General features: G+C 52.8%; 1 protein-coding gene across 3 annotated transcripts; it reads right to left on the minus strand.

Annotated features, from left to right (window-relative positions):
* Positions 1-4229: 4229 nt before the first annotated feature.
* Positions 4230-19308, minus strand: LOC120309898 (GTPase IMAP family member 8-like). 3 transcript variants are annotated; one of them, XM_039347588.1, is made up of 10 exons: positions 19193-19308; positions 17256-17329; positions 16747-16774; positions 14315-14931; positions 13606-13633; positions 13086-13136; positions 12756-12824; positions 11065-11681; positions 6011-6050; positions 4230-5515 (listed from the first exon to the last, which is right to left on the minus strand). In XM_039347588.1, exons 2-10 carry the CDS (start codon positions 17277-17279, stop codon positions 4854-4856), a joined length of 2136 nt encoding a protein of 711 aa, XP_039203522.1. In that variant the 5' UTR covers positions 17280-17329; positions 19193-19308; the 3' UTR covers positions 4230-4853. The 3 variants fall into 3 exon arrangements, with proteins under 3 accessions (XP_039203522.1, XP_039203520.1, XP_039203521.1); XM_039347586.1 differs by having other exon boundaries at positions 13086-13175; XM_039347587.1 differs by lacking the exon at positions 17256-17329 and having other exon boundaries at positions 13086-13175; positions 19193-19296.
* Positions 19309-20857: the final 1549 nt, after the last annotated feature.

The following is a 20857-nucleotide window of genomic DNA, read 5'->3' on the forward strand; positions in this document are numbered from 1 at the left end:
CGCGCCCTCAGTCTCTCATTCCCTCACATTGCTTGCAAAAGCCACTTGCTCGGTCTCTCACCCGTTGCTTGCAAAGGCCTCTCGCTCAGTCTCTCACTCCCCATCACTCGCAAAGGCCGCTCGCTTGGTCTCTCTCTCACTCCCCCCGTCACTCGCAACGGCCACTCGTTCAATCTCTCATGTCACTCACAAAGGCCTCTTGCTTGGTCTGTCACTCACTCCCCCATCGCTCACAAAGGCACTCGCTTGGTCTCTCACGTCGCTTGCCAAGGCTGCTCCCTCAGTCTCACGTCACTTGCAAAGGCCGCGCCCTCAGTCTCTCATTCCCTCACGTTGCTCGCAAAGGCCACTCGTTCGGTCTTTCTCTCTCACTCACCCGTCGCTCGCAAAGGCCGCTCGCTCGGTCTCTCACTCACCTCGCTTGGAAAGACCCCTCTCACTCACTCCTCAGCACTTCGCTAACAAGAGCCTCTTCTCTCTCTTTCTCCATGTGGTTTTTTTTCCTCTCCCTCTCCCGCCAAAACCTGCTCCTTTTATAACTTCTTCTCTCTCTGCCCTCCTCCTCCACCTTTTCCTTTTCTGGGTACACTGGAAGCTCCAATTAGCATGTAGCCATGCGCACAGATCCTGGAGCTTCTGCCAAGTCCTGCAGCTCCTGCTGATCTTCTCCAGGTCTGTGCAGAGTTGCGTTAGCTCATTCCCCCTCCCACTACACTTGGCTAGAGATTGCGTACCACCTGCCAGGTGCTACACTACCACTGCTGGTACGCATACCACTGGTTGAAAAGCCCTGTTCTAATCCAGCCCCCCTTGCTCAAGACCATCTACTATTTCAGATGCATAATTAAGTACAATGCCTTCTGTCACCAAGACATACCCACTGTTTGGCCCATGGGGGGGGGTGTTCCATAAATTTGGGAGTTTTTGAAACCATGGGAGACTGTGCTTAAAGAGGCATAGATCATGATCCGCATGCTTAATATGCTCTTTTTTTTCTGTGGGACCTTATACGAGAATAAGCAAGTGCTTCAAGACTGTGGGTTGTGGTGACCCTCCATAGCATAACCTTTTCCTCCTTTAGCTTCTGCTCCACCACCCTATAAGGGGATCTACTCCCTCATGGGGCAAGTAACTATTAGAAAAGGGGACACTAATAAGATCCTGGTGCATACCCCTTTCTCCACATCTGACCTTTATGCATGGGAGGACCGATTGTGTTCTTACACTGAAACCCCGCGTAAATATCCTGAATTGGTTCTGTTCATTCTTCAAACTTATGCCACTAACTGGGCAGACCTCCAAGTCATGCTGGATGTCTTTCTAAAAACAGAGGAAAGGCGTCTGGTAGGAAATGCTGCTAGGAAAAGTAAGCTAAAAATGAATAAAAATGGCTGACACTGAACGTAGCAAGCTGCCTGAAAGTGGATTTTATTACAAAAGCCAGACAGAGAACTGATTCAGCAATGCCTTCTGGACTGGCGAGTAAAAATCACCTGAATGCGTGGGACAATTAGTACTCTTTCCTATTTTACGTTTTGATGAGATTTGTAAGAAGCTTGTTTTTCTTACTTTCCTAGCTTGTTTTTTTCTTTTCAGCAGGATTGATTAATCCTATCACCCAGGGGAGGAAATGATTTGTTGGTGAAGGTAGTCAAGGTACAGGTGTCTCTCTTCAGCCCATCATCCAGAGACTGATGGGAGAACTGAAAGAATAAATGCCATCCTTACGTAATATCTCCAGTGCTTCGTCAGTCAATAGCAGGGCAAATTGGCAATGGCTGCATATAATAACACCCAACATACTTCCACCCAAGTGACCCCAGTTCTTTGCCAATTACAATTTTCACCCATGTCTATTTCCCTTAGCCCCTTAGCCGCAGACTCTCCCGTGCCCACAGTGAACGTATTCCTCCAAGAGCTTTGAATCGCACACCATGTGTGAAACGTCAGTTCGACTAAAGTGGGAAGTCTCAATAGGGGGGAGTAAAGTGGGAAGCTGGAAAAATACTGATTGTCTAACTGATTGTCTAACAGAAATTGGGGGCGAAAGGGAGGTTTCCTGCCTCCCAGACGACACATCAATTTAGAAGTGCCAGATCAGCCCAATATCCTGTTTTTAACTTTGCACATGATATATTGCAAACTGCCGAAGTAGCTTTTTCTATGTTAGAATAAGGAACTATAGAATATGACCATGTATGGAATATTCCATGATCAGGAAATACTTACGTATTAAAGAGTATAAGAATGTCCACCCATGCCCCTGTTCGGGGTTCAGACCCTTTTTGCTGTGATTAGCTCTCTGAACCGGCGCGATAAACCTTCCCTTTCTCAAAAGAGCTGACTCAAGTCTCTCACTTCTACAACACAAAAGAGCCGAGGTGGTGCAGCAGTTAGAGTGCAGTACTGCAGGCCACTTTAGTTGACTGTGTTCAGCAAGTCAGCGGTTCAAATCTCACCAGCTCAAGGTTGACTCAGCCTTCCATCCTTCCGGGGTAGGTAAAATGAGGACCCAGATTGTTGGGGGCAATGTAAATATATATATACATTGCTTACTGGTGTACACCGCTTAGAGAGTGCTTGCACTTAAAGCGGTATATAAGTCTCATAAATAAATAAATAAATAAATAAATAAATAAATAAATAAATAAATAAACACGAGAAGGCCAAAAGGACTACAAGAAATTTCTGACCGTCATCACAGAGACGTTTCCACGTGTCACCTGCCTTTGAGTAGGCTGTCTGAAAAACTGGGCCACCACTGTCTGGGCCCATTTCCTATTGAAGCCGTGATCAATCCTGTCACCTTCCAACCTCGAAGGATGAGGATCCATCCACTGTTCCATTGGTCCATACTGGTGCCTATGTCAGCAGACAGTCCCCACTCAGATATAAGTGATTGTCCACTAGGACTCCTAGATCCATCTCACAGTTACTACAATTGAGTCAGGTACCACCTATTCTATACCTGTGCATTTGGGTTTTCCTGCCTAAGTGAAATGAATTGCATTTTGTTGGATAAGGCCCAGACTTGGAGCCTGTCCAGAACCTTCTGGATCTTGAGCCTATATTCCAAAGTGCTGGCTATTCCACCTCCCCTCCCCCCACAATCGCTGTCACCTGCAAACTTCAGGACTTCCCTGTTTCTCCTGGTTCAGGAGCTTTTCAGGAGCGATTCAAGGCAGAGCCCTGCCCCAACCACATCCCTCATGGAGATCTTTGCAGTTTCAGCTTTGTAACCTCTGGGGAGAACCCCCCCCCCAGCCCAACCCCACCCCACGCTGCACGTGCAAAAGGCAAATTGACTGATGAACTCTGGGGCACAGTTTACAGGTTATTGTGGCTTCAAAACCACTCATCAGCCTCTAATGCAGTTTTAAACTCCTGTAACAAAGTCTTTTCGACAAGTTTCAACTGGGCTCTGGTGGTTACCGGGGCTGCTAATTGACGAGGATGCAAAAATGGTTTAGTCACTTTTGCTTTCGTGCTGTTATATTGTGGTAATCTGGACAATGCGTCCGCTAAAAAAATTCTTTCCCCCAGGGAGGGACTAAATAGTGAAATCAAAATGAAGGAAACGTTGGTACCACCTTGCCTGTTTGGGGGAGAGTTTCCTGGGAGTTTTCATGGCTTCAGGATTCTTATGATCAGTCCACACTTGAAACGATATTTTACTCCCTTCCAGGAAATGCCGCCTCATTAGGAGGGCCCATCGTACAGCATAGGCCTCCTTCTCCCAAGCTGCCCACCTCTGCTTAGTCTCTGATAATTTCCTGGAGGTATAAGCACAAGGATGTAATTGTCCTTTATTTTTCTGCAATAAAACCGTTCCCACAGCCACATCGCTGGCATCCGCTTGGATTATAAATGGCTGTTCTGGGTCCAGATGTTTCAAACCCGGCTCCATAGAAAAAAGTTTCTTAAGTTTCTCAAAAGCTGCTTGACGTTCCCCTGTCCATTTTAACGGTTGACTGGGCTTCAGTTTATCTCCCCCCCCCTCAGGTTTTTAACAGGTTTGTGATTGGGAGCGCAATCTGCGCAAAAGACGGGATGAATTGTCTGCATGTGTGTGTGTGCGCGTGCATGCGTGTGCGTAAATACTTTCCCCTCACTTTTCTTCTGGTCTGCCAAACAAGAAAGATTGGTGACTTCTGCTTTAGAGATTCTCGCCTTATGTAAGGACCCACCTCAGCTAACCACCCAAGAAAGCAGAACTCTTGAAACAGGCATCGTCTGAAAAGGATACTTTTTATTAGGGGGTTAGTGACAGCAGGGAAGTCAAGGCAAGATCTGGGGAAAATCCCACTCAAAAAGGGCACGGTCAAACCAGCAATCTTCCTCCGCCCACCAAAGTCACAATGTCTGTTTGAAATCCAGTCAATCCACAGGCGGCCACGATGTTACGGGTAACTGGCACGAGTTGGTGTGCACCTCAAGGTCTCCTCCAGCTTTCGTGTCTCCCGCAACTGTCTCCCTGATAAGGGCGACATCTTCTTTCAGGTGGAGAGAGGCAGGGGAGGGAAAGCAGAAAGCGAAAGTTATCCCAAGCGACAGCAGATCCGCCCCCCCCTCCTCCCAGCAGAACGGCAGGCCCCAAATGGGAACACATATGCAGGGAAAAGAATAATCTGACAAAAACTTTAGGTCTGGCATAAGGGGGGGGGGAACCGGCTCGAATTGCTGGTTGTCATCCAAAAGGACGGGGACTCGTGGAGGTTTGAATCTCAGCACTTGCCAATATTGGAAAAGGTACAATTAATGCATTAAGATGAATCACGAGAGAACTGGAGAGGGGTGATTGAAAAAAGCCGAGAAAGAAATTACCCCCCCCCCCAGACGTTATATCTCAGTGTTTACTGATGGCTCTTCTTCTTGGGAAAACCAGGGATTTTGGAAGAAAGTTTTGGTTTTTCTGATGGGATACAATAGGGCCGCCCTCCGTTCTCCTCGACCATCTTCTGGACCTTCTTCATCAGCTCTGTGACCTGGTCGTCCCGCTCGGTTCCTTCGGCCCCGTTGTTAAACCCACAAAAGCGATTGCCGCACTTCTTAATCAGCTTACACAGTTTTGGGTTGTCGGATTTTTTGATGTACTCCTGCAGGGAGACCCCTCCCAGGTCTTCCTTGCTGGTGAAGAGGATGATTGTTCGCCTGACAGACTCGTCGCCAAAGATTTTCCAGACCCGCTTTGCGGCCGCCTTGTCTTCCTTGGTGAAGCGCCCCACCTGGGTCACCAAAATGAAGGCGTGAAGACCCGACTGGCACATCTGATGGCATTTTTTCATCTCTGTCTCCAGTGACGGATCCATCTCTTCGGAATCGAAAAAGGCTGGCGTGTCGATCACGGAGATCTTCCACCCTTCCCAGGTTCCCTGCCCCCTTTGGCACGTCCGGGTGGTGGTCTTCGCTTCCAGGAGGGACTCGAACTCCCTCCAGCCGAGAATGGTGTTGCCCGTGGCGCTTTTTCCACATCCGGACTTCCCGACCAGGATCAGCCGGAGGTCGGCATCGTCCCCTGGGAGTTTGGAAGAGAGAGGGAAGGCGGAGTAGAGTTACACGGCTGGAAGGGAATTCAGTGAATATATGGGGGGGAGGTAGGGAGAGAGGGAGAAAGAGAGAGTGTGAGTGAGAGAGAGAATATTAAATAGATAATAGAGATAGATGGTATGGATGGATGGATGGACAGACAGACAGATAGATGTGGATAGAGATAGAGGGAGAGAGACAGACAAAGAATTAGATACTCAACAGAGATGGATAGATAGATAGATAGATAGATAGATAGATAGATAGATAGATAGATAGATAGTTCGGCTAGAAGACCTCCAGTGTTCCTTCCATATTCTATGATTCTGTAAGACTCTCCTGCTTGAGCACCAGGTTGGACTAGATGACCTCCGAGGTCCCTTCCAATTCTGTTACTCCATGCTTCGGCACACCCAGAGAGCCAAGCCCTTCCTCTGGGGAAGAATTGGCAAGCAATGAAGCCGAATCCTGGCGGGACCCTCACCTTCTTCCTTCGCTCCCGCTCCGTGGTCCCACGTGGCAGCCTAAAAGAGAACGAATCAGCAGTTCAGATGGGACGGTGGAATCCCTGGGCAGAGTGAGAAGAAGAGAATGGACGGCTGCTTGTCTGGAATGGTCTGGGTCAGGGGTAGGCCAGTTTGGCTCTTTTGTGGACTTCAACTCCCAGAATTCCCTGTGCTAGCTGACCTCCGAAGAACCCCAGTCGGAGTTTCGTGGCTGATTCTCCCTGAGCCCATTCCGTCTCCTCAGAACCGGGTTTCTCCCCTCGGATGACGGGAAGATCCTGCCCCGCCCCTAGTATCAACTGGCCCCACAGCCAAATACTCTCCCATCCTTTGACCCCCCCCCTTTTTTAAAAATAACAAATGTTATTGGTTTTCCAGTTTTACATCCAGGTCTTTGGAAAGCAGCGTGGTGATTGGGTAATCAATAGTTCAATAACAAAATCTTTAGTATATATCTCAGGTTACATCATCAAAAATTCCTTCTCTATTTTTCCTTAACAATTGCTATATCCTACTTAGGCTGGTGAATTTCTAAGCATAACAAGCTCAATTAAAACATTTATCAATATATAGTTTTACTTACACATATCCATATCCTGTTTTTAAGTTTTACCTATTTTTTTAAAATTACAGTATTCCAATTTAAACCTTTAACATTCCGTAATATTTAAATTACGGGTAACCCCAGGTTCCTTTATTTCACTACATAAAAGTTATAATATCTAAAAAAAAACACATATTACTTACTTAAATATATTCTTATTTTACTACCTAAACATTTTTCTGTTTCTCATCCTAATACATCACCACTTGCTAGTAGAGTATCCTTTATTGTCTCGAATCCATCATCTGTATTATCTGGGCTATACAATAATTCAAAGCTATTTCCTAATAGTTAATTTTCATTTCCCTTATAACTCTAAATACTCCACGTTAAGCCAATTAATCCCTTATTTTTTTATCATTTTCCAACAGTATTTAAATCTAATAACCATATTTCCCTTCATCTCAAAATTACCCATTAGCCCAGTGGTTCTCAACCTTTTTAATGCCGCGACCCCCCAACCGGTCGTAAGTCGAGGACTACTCAACCGGTCGTAAGTCGAGGACTACTCAACTGGTGCAGCACCGTTTGCAGAATGGGACTTTTAGCGGGCTCAGCAGGGCAGAGACAGCCTGGACCATTCCTATTGGCTTTGGAAAGCCAATAGAATTAGACTCTGTTCAAGAGAGTCTCTTCTATTGGCTTTCAAAAACCAATAGAATAAAAGGGAGGAGCACAGCTAAGGAAAAGGGGGGAAAAATGGCGGACGGCGTTGTTTGGCGACCCCCGTGAAATGGTCGTTCGACCCCAAATGGGGTCCCGACCCACAGGTTGAGAACCACTGTGTTAGCCCATTAGTTGAGACTGTAGAATCCTCTCTAATAGATCGAAAGACCCCATTTTTTAAAATCTAACTCTAGCTTTCTTTTTATGCCAGCCAGGCTTCCACACCAACGCCTTTAGAGCAGGCATGTCAAACTCGCGACGTCACGTGACGTCGGGCGACGTATCGGAGTTTTTTCTCCATTGCCGGCAATGGGCTGGGCGCGGTTTTGGGATGACGCGTCCGGCCCGCTGACCGGCAGTTTGACACCCCTGCTTTAGATCATCAGGTGGATCTCCCTTCGTTTTGTTCCTGTTACTTGGATCAAAGGAGACCATCTAGTCATCAATTTGCTAGAGAAACTGGCCCATTTATGATCGTTAAGTTGTCACCCTGGTGGCTGAGATCTCTGTATTTTCTCCAGTATATTTATCTTCAATTTGATCTGTTCTTCTTCCTCCTCAGGTTTCTTCCGGTGTAAGTAGAAAGTCATGTCCAATTTTATGGTTGTTATTTGATTATCTAGGTTTTCAGTAAGCTGTACTTGTTGATCATTAACCCCCTCCCTCTTGGCATTACTTTCTTCCACTTCTGTTCTTTTTTGGGTTGTAGATTCTATAGTTGCAATCAGGGTTTGGTTGTCTACATTTTCAGTACATTGTAGTTGTTGTTCTTTAAAGTCCTCTGCCTTGGTATTAACTTCTTCCGCTTCTGTTGTTTTTTGAATTGTAAGTTCTTTAGTTGCAATCAGGGTTTCGCTTTGTAGGTTTAAGCTGGCGCCTTGGTCTTTCAGTCTAGATTTAATTATCTCAGTAGCTTCAAGAATTTTTTCAAGAATGAGCTTATAATTAGCCGAAATTTGTTGCTGGTCCTCCTCCATGTCTGACATGGTTATAAATGGTCTTTTAGTGGAGGCTATTTTTGAAACAAGAATCAGTAAGTGTGGCACAGCAGTTAGAGTGCAGTACTGCAGGCCACTTTAGCTGACTGTGTTCAGCAGGTCAGCGGTTCAAATCTCACCGGCTCAAGGTTGACTCAGCCTTCCATCCTTCCGAGGTAGGTAAAATGAGGACCCAGATTGTTGGGGGCAATGTAAATATATATATACATTGCTTACTGGTGAACACCGCTTAGAGAGTGCTTGCACTTAAAGCGGTATATAAGTCTCATAAATAAATACATAAATAAATAAATAAATTTCCACAGTTCCTAAAAGCCAATTTCACCGCCCAGCTATTCTCTCAGCTTTTTATCTCTTTCAGATAATACCAAGGACAGATCTAGGCTGTCAAAAACATTCACTTGCCGTACCAAGCTTCGCCACAAGATGTCCCCGATAGTATTTAAAGTCTTTTTCAAAACCCGGGCTAGGTTTTTATCCAATTTAAGTTCTTTTTCATCTTTTTTACAAGTAGATAAGGTAACAGGTCCCCGTGAGAGTCGGAACTTTTTGCGTCCCCAAATACCAAGATGTAAATCCAATTATTTAGTTGTTCTTTTCAAGGCTTTATGTCCCCTAGCTAGTCAGATGCTGCTATTTTAGCAGGTGGGAGGAAAACGTTCCCTTCCCTCTCTCCTCACAGGGGGGAGAAAATTCAAGAAGCTTTTTACAGGAAAGTACTTAGGGTACAAAGAAGGTAAGATCTCATCCAATTCCTCTGTGGTGCTTTCGAAGTGCTTGTTAGTAATTTTGGCCTTGGCTGGTAGCGGGTTAGTGATGGGCCATGTTAATGGCCAATCTTTTCCCTGGCAGCTCGAACAGCTGCCCCGGATCAAACGGGAGGGCTGCCGCCCTTACGCGATCACTCGGGGTCCTCTTCACGCTCATTGTCCCTCCAGGATGACTTCCAACCCTTTTCAGGGTCTCCCGGCGGGAGAAAACCGGACAGCAGAGAGAGCGATTGCCTCGCAAGTCTGCCAGCACCGCGAGCACAAACCGTAAGCCAGGACTCTTCAATATCTTCATCAATGACTTAGATGAGGGAATAGAAGGGGAACTCATCAAATTTGGAGGTGACACTCAGCTGGCAGAATTAGCCAACATCCTAGAAGACAAGCTCAGGATCCAAAGGGATCTTGACGGACAGTGGGCCCTGTCCAACAACAGGAATGTTAATGTGGAGGAAAGCAAAGTTTTACACCTAAGCAAGAAAAAAGCAACTGTATAGGTACAGACTAGGTGAAACGTGACTTAATGCCAGTAATTGTGAGAGGGATCTTGGAGTCCAAATAAAATAATAATAATATGGCTACGGTGGTCATGGCAGACTGGGTGGGCGTGGCCAGGGTGGGCGTAGCCAGCTCGATGTCACTGCTGGGGAGGGATGCCTGTGGGGGCCGGGCAGGGTTGGGGGAGATCCACGGGGTCTCTGGCGGGTGGGGCAGTGGGCAGGAGGGCGTCTTGCTCAGCTGATGGCTGGGGGGGGGGAAGGGGGAAGCTACACCCCCTCCCAAACGCTGCCGTCTCACGAAAGCGGGATGAAAACTCCCAAAAGCGAGAAGAAAAAAACGTTAAAACAGAAGAGTGTCTGGCGACGGTTTTCTTCCCCACTTCCTTCTAGCTGAGCCCCGCAGCTCTTCCGAGGGGGGAGGGAGGAGAGTGGGGAGGGGCTGTGCTGGGATTGGGGCTCCTCGTGCCTTCCGCCGCCTGCCTGTGCTCTTCTGCCGCAGATGCCATGGCTCCGCTTGCTGACACATGTTGGGAGTGGGTTTTTATACCCTCTGGAGCCTTTTGTTTGGAGCGGTTCCTGTGGCATGACCTTTGACCTGAGTCTGAGTCTGCCTTTCTGGTATTCTGATGATGGTGGGTTAATCCTATTATGTCCCAAAGATCATATCCTGCTTCCTTGGGGCTGGGGCTGATGACTCTTAGATTTCGGGTGTGAGGGATTGTTGATTCTGGGGATCTTTCTTCCTGATCCGTTTCCTGACTCCAGTCTTTCTGACAAGATTATCACATCGGCATTTCTGCAGACTTGGTTTCTGTTTGAGACAGAGAGACTTGTGGGGGGGGGAGTGTTAGTTTTTGCCTTTAAATCCTTTAGGGAAATCGATTGTCTTTCAAATGTTTCCAAAATATATATCTTTCTCTGGGGGTGGGGGGTGGGGGCTGACTTCCCACACCCATCAGCTCCGGAGAAAGATTCATCTTGGAGAAGTGACCAAAAGTGAAACCGAGGAACAGACAACAGTTGGCGGAAAGGCCCGCCTTCTCCCAGCTGTGCCCAGGTGGACCCTGGACAAGATCCCGTTTTATTTCCTCGTTTGTACAGAACCCAGCAGAAACTTCAGAAAAGGAGAAAGCCCCCTCCCCAAATTACCTAGAACCCCCCCCCAACAACAGAGGTGCTTTTGTGTCCCACTTGTAGATAAGTCCCCTCCCTTGTTCTCCCCCCACTTCTCTGCCTTCCTGTGCTAACAAGGAAGAAGGGATCCTGAGCGATTCAGCCATCCGGTTCCTAATGAATGGATCTCGGCTACTAACCATTTGCCTCACCCCCCGATTGCCTGTCCTAACATGAGGGTCTCGGCTGTCCCGCCCGCCCATTGGGGTCTCCCAGAGAGGAGGGACCCCCTGCTCTCGTGTAAACCGGCAGAAAGAGCCCCGTCCTCGCCCAGTTCCACTCTGCCATTTGATTCTGCTCTATGACACGTGGATCCCGTACCTTGGGCACCTTGAGCAGCCGGATGACGTAGTGTCTCCCCCCGTTCTCCGAAACGACTCTCTGCACCAGCTCCATCAGCTCCGAGACCTGCCTCTCCTGCTCGCCTCCCGCAGCCTTGTTGTTGAAGCCACAGAAGCGGTCCCCGTACCGCCGGATCAGCTCCCGCAGATTGCGGTTGTCGGAATATCGGACGTACTCCTGCAGGGATTCCCTTCTCAAATCTTCCTTGCAGGTGAAGAGGACGATCGTGTACCTGGCGGACTCGTCCCCAAAGATCTCCCGGACACGCTTTGCAGCTGTCACATCTTCGGCGGTGAAGCGCCCCACCTGGGTCACAAAGATCAGGGCATGGGGGCCAGGCCGGGACAGTTCGACGCAAGCCTTGATCTCATTCTGCATAATCTCACTGTGGTTGTCAGAATCGAAAATGTTGGGTGTGTCGACCACGGAGATCTTCCTCTCGTGCCATCTTCCTTGACCCCTTTCGCACTTCAGGGTGGTGGTGTTTGGCTGCAGGATGGACTCGAACACTGACCGGCCGAGGATGGTGTTGCCCGTGGCGCTCTTCCCGCCTCCAGACTTCCCCACCAGGATCAGTCGGAGTTCGGAGTTCTCCCCTGTGAGTTTGGAAGACGACGTTACAAAAAGGAATCGAGATATTCCTCACAACATGTCGGGGTGTCATTCAGCAGACTGGAAAAGGGGACAACTTTGGAAAAGAGTCACCCCTGCCCAGAAGTGGTTCACTCATATTAAAATGGGCTGCTCAGTCGTGCAGATTCCCACAACGTGCGAATCCCACTTTAGCAGATGTCCGAATACAGCCACTGTGTCCAGCCCCCACTAGCAAAGCCGGAGCCAAGCAAATTGAGACTGAGCTGTGAGGTGGCTCAGGGCTGCTGGTGTGTGCTGCGTATTGATGGCCCCGGGCCAGGGTACGGGCGTAATATTGGAAGGGACCTTGCAGGTCTTCTAGTCCATCCCCCTGCTCAACAGCCTCTACTGCATCACCATGATCGCTGGTGGCGCAGTCGGTAGAATGCAGCACTGCAGGCAAACTCTGCCCACTGCCAGGAGTTCAATGCTGACCGGCTCAAGGTTGACTCAGCTCTTCTGTCCCTCCGTGGTCGCTAAAATGTGGGGGGCCAATAAGGCGACTCTGTAAACTGCTTAGAGGGGGCTCGGAAGTACTGTGAAGTGATATATAAGTGCTATTGCTACTGCTAAGGGAGGTGGGATGTAAGAGCCTAGTGGTGTGTGAGGATCCGACTGAAGCCAGAGGGAAACGTTTACGGGGAGCTGGTGTGGAAGGAGAAAGACCAGCAGGTACTTGTGGTGGAAGAAAAATGCTTCCAGGGATGTGGCGGGAAGGGTAGAATAGGTAGGAGGTACTGCAGTGTCCTTGGGGTCAGTCAGAAGTGCAAATGACCATTGGGGTGCTGGGGGGGGGACTGTAATTTCAGGATTGGATCTTTTGGGGGGATCCACCATAATGTAAAACAGCCGTTAAGACAGGGGTCCCCAATCCCTGGTCCCTGAACCGCCACTGGTCCACAGCATGCCGGCAACCGAGCCACGCAAATAAGCAAAGCACACAAAACCAACGCACCCCCCCCGGTCGACAGAAAACCCCCTCTCCACGGAACCGGTCCCTGGAGCCATTCTACATCAAGCTCGCCCTGTTGCCATACCTTCCATCATCACTTCTTTGCGTTCTCCAGCCGCAGGACGAAGAGGAGCACCCATCACGGAATCTGGAACTGGATAGGAGCCGGGGATGTGTGTTGGTTTGTGCGTGTCTCCTCCAGATTGATCCTTAGCTTGTGTTTGACTCTAGGTTTCAGACAGCACCTAGTCTGCCGGCAACTGGGCCACGCAAATAAGCGAAGCACACGAAACCAACGCACACACATCCCCCCGGTCCACAGAAAAACCCCTCTCCACGGAACCTGGTCCCTGGTGCCCCAAAGTTTGGGGGCCACAAGAGGTCTGTCCCACGTCAAGGAGATGAGAAGAATTACCGGGTCTGCCGGCTGCCGTAATGTCCATCGTCCGGTCTCCCCATTCTCCCTCTGCAGGACGAACAGGAGCATCCATCAGGGAAACTGGAGCTGGATAGAATCCGGGTGTGTGTGTTTGTGTGTGTATCTCATCCAGATGGATCCTTAGCTTGTTTTTGACTAGGTTTCAGATAGCACCTAGTCTGCCTCAAGATGAGGATATAGGGAGGAGGAGGAGGAGGAGGAAGAAGAATGGGGGTCCACAATGGACCTCTGAGCTGGGTGGTTTTCTTGCAGACGTTTCATGACCCATGTAAGTAACATCATCAGTGCTAGTCAGGAGTGCTATTTGTGGCAGCCCCCCCAAAATACTGGAATCCTGCTATTTAGTCCCCCCCCCTATATTCCTTCTTTTCTCTAGACTGGCCAATCCCAATTCCTGCACCCGATCTTCCGATGTTTTAGGCTCCAGCTTCCGAATCCTCTTTGTTCCTCTTCAGCCCCCCCCCCCCCAAACGCCAGACGTGGCTTCCTCACTTACCCGGCTTGGCCCCGTCATCCGTAGCTGCCTGGAAGAGTGGAAAGGAAACACGGGTCAGACAGGCGTCTCGACTCCCAGAGGCCTCGGCGTGTCCAGTGGGGCGGGGGGGCCAGCTGCCACCCTGCTCAGGCCCACACACCACAGCCTGGTCCCCCACCCCACTCAAGGCATCGCTCAGAAGCTGCTCTGGAGCCCCCCAGCCAGTGGTGAGATTCAGTCGGTTCGCAACCGGTAGCTAATTTTTTGTTGCCCAGGCCCAGAATGGACTTCCGGACGCGGCATCCACACAGAGAACCAGTTGTTCACATATTGGAATCCCACCACTGCCTCCAGCTAACTGGGGGGGCGGGGAAGGTTCAGATGTTCCGAAGGGACCCAGGTATGGAGGAAAGGAGGGGCAGGGAGGGAGGGGGAGAGGGAAAGGATGGCGGGGGACACAGGTGGAGGAGAAAAAAGGGAGGTAGAGCTGGGGGACCCCTTTGGGGGGGGCATTGCATGCTCTCCACCCATGAACCACTCTTCTCGCCCCCGCCGATTGCCTGTCCTAACATGAGGGTCTCGGCTGTCCCACCCACCCGTTGGGGTCTCCCAGAGGACCCCTTGCTCTCGTGTAAATGGACCAGCTCCACCAGATGCCGGGAAAGAGCACTGCCCTCGCCCACTTCCACGCTGCCATTTGATTCCGCTCTGTGGCATGCTGCTCCCGTACCATGGGGATGTCGTACATCCAGCTGACGTAGTGTCTCCCCCCGTTCTCTGAAACGACTCTCTGCACCAGCTCGATCAGCTCCGAGACCTGCGCCTGCCACTCGGCTCCCACGGCCTTGTTGTTGAAGCCGCAGAAGCGGTTCCCACACCCCTGGATCAGCGCCTGCAGATTGGGATTGTTGGAATTTCGGACGTAGTCCTGCAGGGATTCCCCTCTCAAATCTTCCTTGCAGGTGAAGAGGACGATCGTGTGCCTGGCCGACTCGCCGTCAAAGATCTCCCGGACACGCTTTGCAGCTGTCACATCTTCGGCTGTGAAGCGCCCCACCTGGGTCACAAAGATCAGGGCGTGCGGGCCAGGCCAGGAGAGTTCGACGCAAGCCGCGATCTCATTTTGCACAATCTCACTGTGGTTTTCCGAATCGAAAATGTCGGGTGTGTCGACCACGGAGATCTTCCTGTCCCGCCAGCTTCCTTCACCCCTTTGGCACTTCACGGTGGTGGTATTTGGCTCCAGGATGGACTTGAACACCGGCCGGCCGAGGATGGTGTTGCCCGTGGCGCTTTTCCCGCCTCCGGACTTTCCCACCAGGATCAGCCGGAGTTCGGCGTCCTCCCCTGTGAGTTTGGAAGACGACATTACACAAAGGAATCGAGATATTTCACACATGCCCGGGAAGAAAGGTGGGGCCGTGATCCGACATGTTGGGGTGTCATTGAGCGGACTGGGAAATGGGGACAATTTTGGAAAAGAGTCACCCCTGCCCAGACATGCTTCAGGAATGTTTTTTTGTGTGTGTGTGTGTGAATCTCCCAGAGTCCCTAAAATGGGATACTCTGCTGTGTAGATTCCCACAACGTGCGAACCCCACTTTAGCAAAACTCCACTGATAAAACAATGAAGCTCCAAGTCAGGAAATTACCCCCTGGTCCAGTGGTTCTCAACCTGTGGGTCGGGACCCCATTTGGGGTCGAACGACCATTTCACGGGGGTCGCCAAACAACGCCATCCGCCATTTCCCCCCCCCCTTTTCCTTAGCTGTGCTCCTCCCTTTTATTCTGTTGGCTTTCGAAAGCCAATCGAACAGACTCTCTTGAATAGAGTTTCATTCTATTGGCTTTCCAAAGCCAATAGGAATTGTCCAAGCTGTCTCCGCCCTGCTGAGCCTGCCAAAAGTCCCATTCTGCCAACGGTGCTGCACCAGTTGAGTAGTCCTCGACTTACGACCGGTTGAGTTGTCCTCGACTTACGACCGGTTGGTGGGGTCGCTGCATTAAAAAGGTTGAGAACCACTGCTCTGGTCCCAGCAGCCCTTTGAGCACCACATAAGCCCCCCATCCATATGATGTCCGAATATGGCCACTGTGTCCAGCCCCCCCCTTCCCGCGGCCAAGCTTTAATCCGAGCGAGCGGAGTGACCCGGAAAAGATTCAGGGCTGTTGGCGGAGAGCTGCGGGAGGACGCCTGACCCACTGGGCCGGGGGGGGGCAGGATGCAGAGGCAGGCTGGACCAAGCCAAAGCAGGGTCACCCTCCTCCCTCCCCCACCCCCCAAAGCTTGCAAGCCGGCTTCCAACTCGGTTTGTTTCAGACAGAGGGCCGCTAAATCTGCCGGGAAGACGATCCGCGCGGGCCCAACTGTCGGAGTTGGATCCAAGGGGTTGGCTGGAATGGGTCCTGGGGGGCATCCCCCCCACCCACATGAGTGCCCCTGTCCGACGTGTGGACTGTGGACTGTGGAAGGAGGGCCACCCGTGGGCCACAGAGCCGTGCTCAGGAGCGGGGAGGGGGTCTCCCCTGAGGGGCCAAGGCACCCACTCCTCTCGGCCGGCCCGCGAGGCTCTGGCTGCTCGCTATGGGGAGACACCCCATCCAGCGCAGATGTCAGAATCCAATTATATTTCATCTCTAGTTATCAACGATAGAAAACCCCATTTCCGCCTTCTCTGGATTCTGTCATACGAGGAAGCGAAGGGAGTGAACAAAGAGGCTTTATGGCCCTCATTTCCTTCGGTACACTTCAAAGGAACTGGATGTGTGTATCATCCAAAAGGGCTAACCATAACAAAGGGGGCTATTACCTTTCATGTAGTTTTCTCTGAAGTCTCCCTCCCTCCGGCAGTAAGGAAAAGGGGGTGGGAGTGTAACGCCCAAGACTGTCGCTGGAAGAAGGGGGGGTGATTGGGTGGGGCTACTGGGGAACCCCTTAAAACCTCGAACGGGAGAGCTTGGACCCCAAGTCCTGTCTAGAACGCCTGCAACCATTTTCTCTTAATAAAGGATGCCTGCTGGAAGAACTATTCCAAGAGTTCTGTCTTCTTAAGATGCAAAGTGGGGGAGGGTCCTTACATTACACAGAACTGGCACCAGCTCACCCTCCACATGGTTAGCCGTGCTGCCCCCCCTCCCCAAAGGCGTAGCCTCCTCACTTACCCACGCTGATCTCTTTCTCCATAGTTCCCTGGAAGAGTGGAAAGGAAACACGGGTCAGGCGTGGCCCCGGCCGTGTCCAGTGGGGCCGAGAGAGCAAGCTGCCCCCCCCCTCCGGACCCAGAAACCCCAGCCTGGTCCCCCCACCCCCATTCAAGGCTGCTCTGGAGCATCCCCCCCCCCAGCTAAGGGAGGGGGTCTGAGATGCTCTGAAGGGATCCAGGAAGGGAAGAAAGGAGGGGCAGGGAGGGAGGGGGAGAGGGAAGGGATTGGGGGGGGGGCGAAAAGCAGGTGGAGGAGAGAAAGAGGAAGTAGACCTCATTTATTTTGGGGGGGGGCGTTGCATGCTTTAGCACCGGAGTTTTATTTTTACAAGGACTCCTCTGGACCATGATGGAGGGAGCAGGGAGGGGGGGCTGGATGGTTGTCCAGGCCCCCAAAGGGTCTCCCCTTTCCGGAAGCCTCCACACACACACACACCTCCCCTTTGAGGACCCCCTTCTCAGACTTACCGGGCGGGTGGTCCGATAGCTCATTCCTGGCTGTGGATGCTGGTGCGGAGGGATTCCCTCACCCCCACCCCGGACTGGGAAAGAGAGAGATGGGGGGGGTAAGACCCCCTTTTTTTAAGCGGGCAGACCCTTTTCGGGCGGGCGGGGGGAGGGGGAGGACACGGGGGCGCTGCCCCTCCCCTCCCGCCTTGCCCAGCCACGCCTTGCCTCCAAGAGGTGCCCACCCCCTCCTTTTGGTCCGCCTGAGACCCCCCCTCCAGGGGACCGGTCTGGGGGAGCAGGGGGTCCCTCCGCTTTCAAGAGACCCGAAGAAGCCCCCACCCCGGAAATATGGGGGGGCAGTTCCACCTTCCCCCCCTCCCACTCCCCCAGCCCCCCCCCCCACCGCAAGGGGGACGCAAGCCAGGAGGAGAAAAGTCGGAGGGGGGGGGTCGCCAGTCTCCTTTGCTCGGACGGCCCACCCCCCCCTGATTTGGTGGGGAGGGGGGGGAGTGCCGCCTTGCGCCTCCTCCTCCGCCCGGGAAGACCAGGAGGGGAGGGGTCCTGGGGGGGGTGGCGGGCAGGGGAGGCAAAGGGGAGGGGGCGGAGGTTCCTCGGCCCCCGAAAGACCCCCCCCCCCGGAGAGGCGCCGCGTTCAGCCTTGCACCGTCTCCGAGAAGGGAAAGAGCGCCGGGGGAGGCTGGCGCCCCTTTTGCGCGGACCCCCCCCCCGGAAGGCTTTTTTTTTCCCCTCCTCCGGGGAGATGCAGCGGGGTTGGGAGGCCCCGATCCTCGCCCCCTTGCGCCCACCAAGCCGCCCCCCCCGCCCCCCCCACCAACTCCTGCTCAGGGCTTCCCCCAGGGCGGACAGCCCCCCCTTTCCCCCCTCCGCTAAGCGCCTCCCACTGGGCGGATGCCCCTCCTCCTTCTTTCCCCCCCTCCAGCCTGCCGGGGAAGGACCCCCCTCACCTGCGCCCCCTCCCCTCCCCTGCCCTGCCGGGGAAGGAACCCCCCCCCGAGTCTCCGCCCCCTCCCCACTTGTCTTGCCGCGGAAGGACCCCCCCCCGGTGCCGCCCCCCCATCCCCTTCTGGGGATGGACCCCCTGAGCCTCCCCCCTCCCCACCTGTCCTGCCGCGGAATGGCCGCGCCCCCCCCCCGAAGCCTCGCCTCCTCCCCACCTGCGCTGCTGCGGAAAGAAAGACCCCCGCGGGCCTCCGCACCCCCCCTCCTCCCGCCTGGGCGGATCTCCCTCCTCCTCCTCCCCCCCTCCCCGGCCTGCCAGGGAAAGAGACCCCCCCCGACCCTTCTCCCCTCCCCCACCCCCGACTCAGCGCTCCTCCCTGGGAGGGCCTAGATGACCTCCGGGGGTCCCTTCCCGCTCTGTCGTTCTGTGATTCTGCCAAGGGTCTCCCGCCCGAGCAGAGGGCTGGACTAGATGACCTCCGGGCTCCCTTCCAGCTCTGTCGTTCTGTGATTCTGCGAAGGGTCTCCGGCTCGAGCAGAGGGCTGGACTAGATGACCTCAGGTCTCCCTTCCAGCTCTGTCAATCTATGATTCTGTGAAGGGTCTCCCGCTCGAGCAGAGGGCTGGACTCGATGACCTCCGGGGTCCCTTCCCGCTCTGTCGTTCTGAGATCCTGTGAAGGGTCTCCCGCTCGAGCAGAGGGCTGGACTCAATGACCTCCGGGGGTCCCTTCCCGCTCTGTCGTTCTGTGATTCTGTGAAGGGTCTCCGGCTCGAGCAGAGGGCTGGACTAGATGACCTCCGGGGGTCCCTTCCCGCTCCGTCGTTCTCATGATTCTGTGAAGGGTCTCCTGGGAGGGCCCCCCCACCTCCCCCACTCCCCTGCCTGCCGCGCAAGGACCGCCCCCCCTCCCGAGGTTCCGCCCCCTCCCCACTTGCCCTGCCGGGAAAGGACCCCTCCCACCCCCGAGCCTCCGTTTCCCCCCCCCTCCTCACCTGCGCTGCTGCTGCGGGGAAAACTGCGCGCGAAGCCCCGTCTCGCTCCGGATCTGGCCGCGGCTTGCGTTGCGGAGCCGCCCCGCTCTCTATCTGGAAGGAGGAAGGAGGGGCGGGGGCGGGGGCGGGCAGCGGCAGGGAGAAGGGGCGGGGACTCGGCCCGGGCCCGCCCCTCCTTCCTCTCCTCCGCCCCCCCCCCGCCCCCAGAAGGAGAGGGAAAGTGCCGAGAAACACAGGGCCGTTCATAGAATGACAAGAGCTGAAAGGGACCCTGGAGGTCATCTAGTCCAGCCCCCTTGCTCCTGCAGGAGGCCCTTGACAGAATCATGGAATGACAGAGCTGGATGGGACCTCGGAGGTCATCTAGTCCAACCCCGTTGCTCCGGCAGGAGGCCCTTGACAGAATCATAGAATGACAGAGCTGGATGGGACCTCGGAGATCATTTAGTCCAGCCCCCTGGTCCGGCAGGAGATCCTTGACAGAATCATAGAATAACAAGAGCTGGAAGGGACCCTGGAGGTCATCTAGTCCAGCCCCCTTGCTCCGGCAGGAGACCCTTGACAGAACCATAGAATGACAGAGCTGGAAGGGACCTCGGAGGTCATCTAGTCCAACCCCGTTGCTCCGGCAGGAGACTCTGACAGAATCATAGAATGACGGAGCTGGAAGGGACCCTGGAGGTCATCTAGTCCAGCCCCCTTGCTCCGGCAGCAGATCCTTGACAGAATCATAGAATGACGGAGGTGGAAGGGACCCTGGAGGTCATCTAGTCCAGCCCCCTGCTCGAGCCAGAGACTCTTTACAGAATCATAGAACGACAGAGCTGGAAGGCACCTCGGAGGTCATCTAGTCCAGCCCCCTGCTCCGGCAGGAGACCCTTGACAGAATCATAGAACGACAGAGCTGGAAGGGAACCTGGAGGTCATCTAGTCCAGTCCCCTGTTCGAGCCAGAGACTCTTTACAGAAGAGATGGAAGGGACCTCAGAGGTCATTTAGTCCAGCCCCCTGCTCCAGCAGTAGACCCTTTCAGAATTCTATTCTATTCTATTCTATTCTATTCTATTCTATTCTATTCTATTCTATTCTATTCTATTCTATTTGGCAGGATGCTTCGTCTCCACAGCCGGGGTTGGCGGGAAAGAAAGGATGACATGTCACACTCACAACGAGCCCTCTTCCCTGGTGCTGGATGGGGGGGGGGGCAGACCAGGGCCTCTAAACCGGCCCCCACCCCAGCAGAAGGAACTCTGGGGCGCAGTGGACAGCCGAGGGGAATAATCGAGAAAGCAGGGAGCAGATCCTTTGCACGAACCGTCATGCGAGGCGAAGGTGGGCAAAGATTGTGAAAAACAACAAAAGGCTGGATCGTGACCCCGGCCCTGGGACCCCGCCCTCTTCTCTTGGCTGCCCGCCAGTCGACTTCGGAGAAATCACGAGGTTTCATCTTTGAGAAGCCACGAAAGGGAAACTGAGCAACAAATGACATGTCATCGTTTCTTTCCCGCCAACCCCGGCTGTGGGGACGAGAACAGAACAGAATAGAATAGAATAGAATAGAATATAGAATGGAATGGAATGGAATGGAATAGAATAGAATAGAATATAGAATAGAATAGAATAGAATAGAATAGAATAGAATAGAATAGAATAGAATAGAATAGAA

Source organism: Crotalus tigris, unplaced genomic scaffold, assembly GCF_016545835.1.
Source record: "Crotalus tigris isolate CLP2741 ecotype Arizona unplaced genomic scaffold, ASM1654583v1 scf7180000018092.420879, whole genome shotgun sequence".
In the NCBI taxonomy this organism is placed as follows: Eukaryota; Metazoa; Chordata; class Lepidosauria; order Squamata; family Viperidae; genus Crotalus; species Crotalus tigris.

Coding starts and splice junctions, on each gene's coding strand:
- LOC120309898 (XM_039347586.1), bottom strand. CDS start 17,279: ATGAGCTATCGGACCACCCGCCCG. Junction 16,775..17,255: donor GCTATCGGACCACCCGCCCG/GTAAGTCTGAGA, acceptor CCACTCTTCCAG/GGAACTATGGAGAAAGAGAT. Junction 14,932..16,746: donor GGAGAAAGAGATCAGCGTGG/GTAAGTGAGGAG, acceptor CCAAACTCACAG/GGGAGGACGCCGAACTCCGG.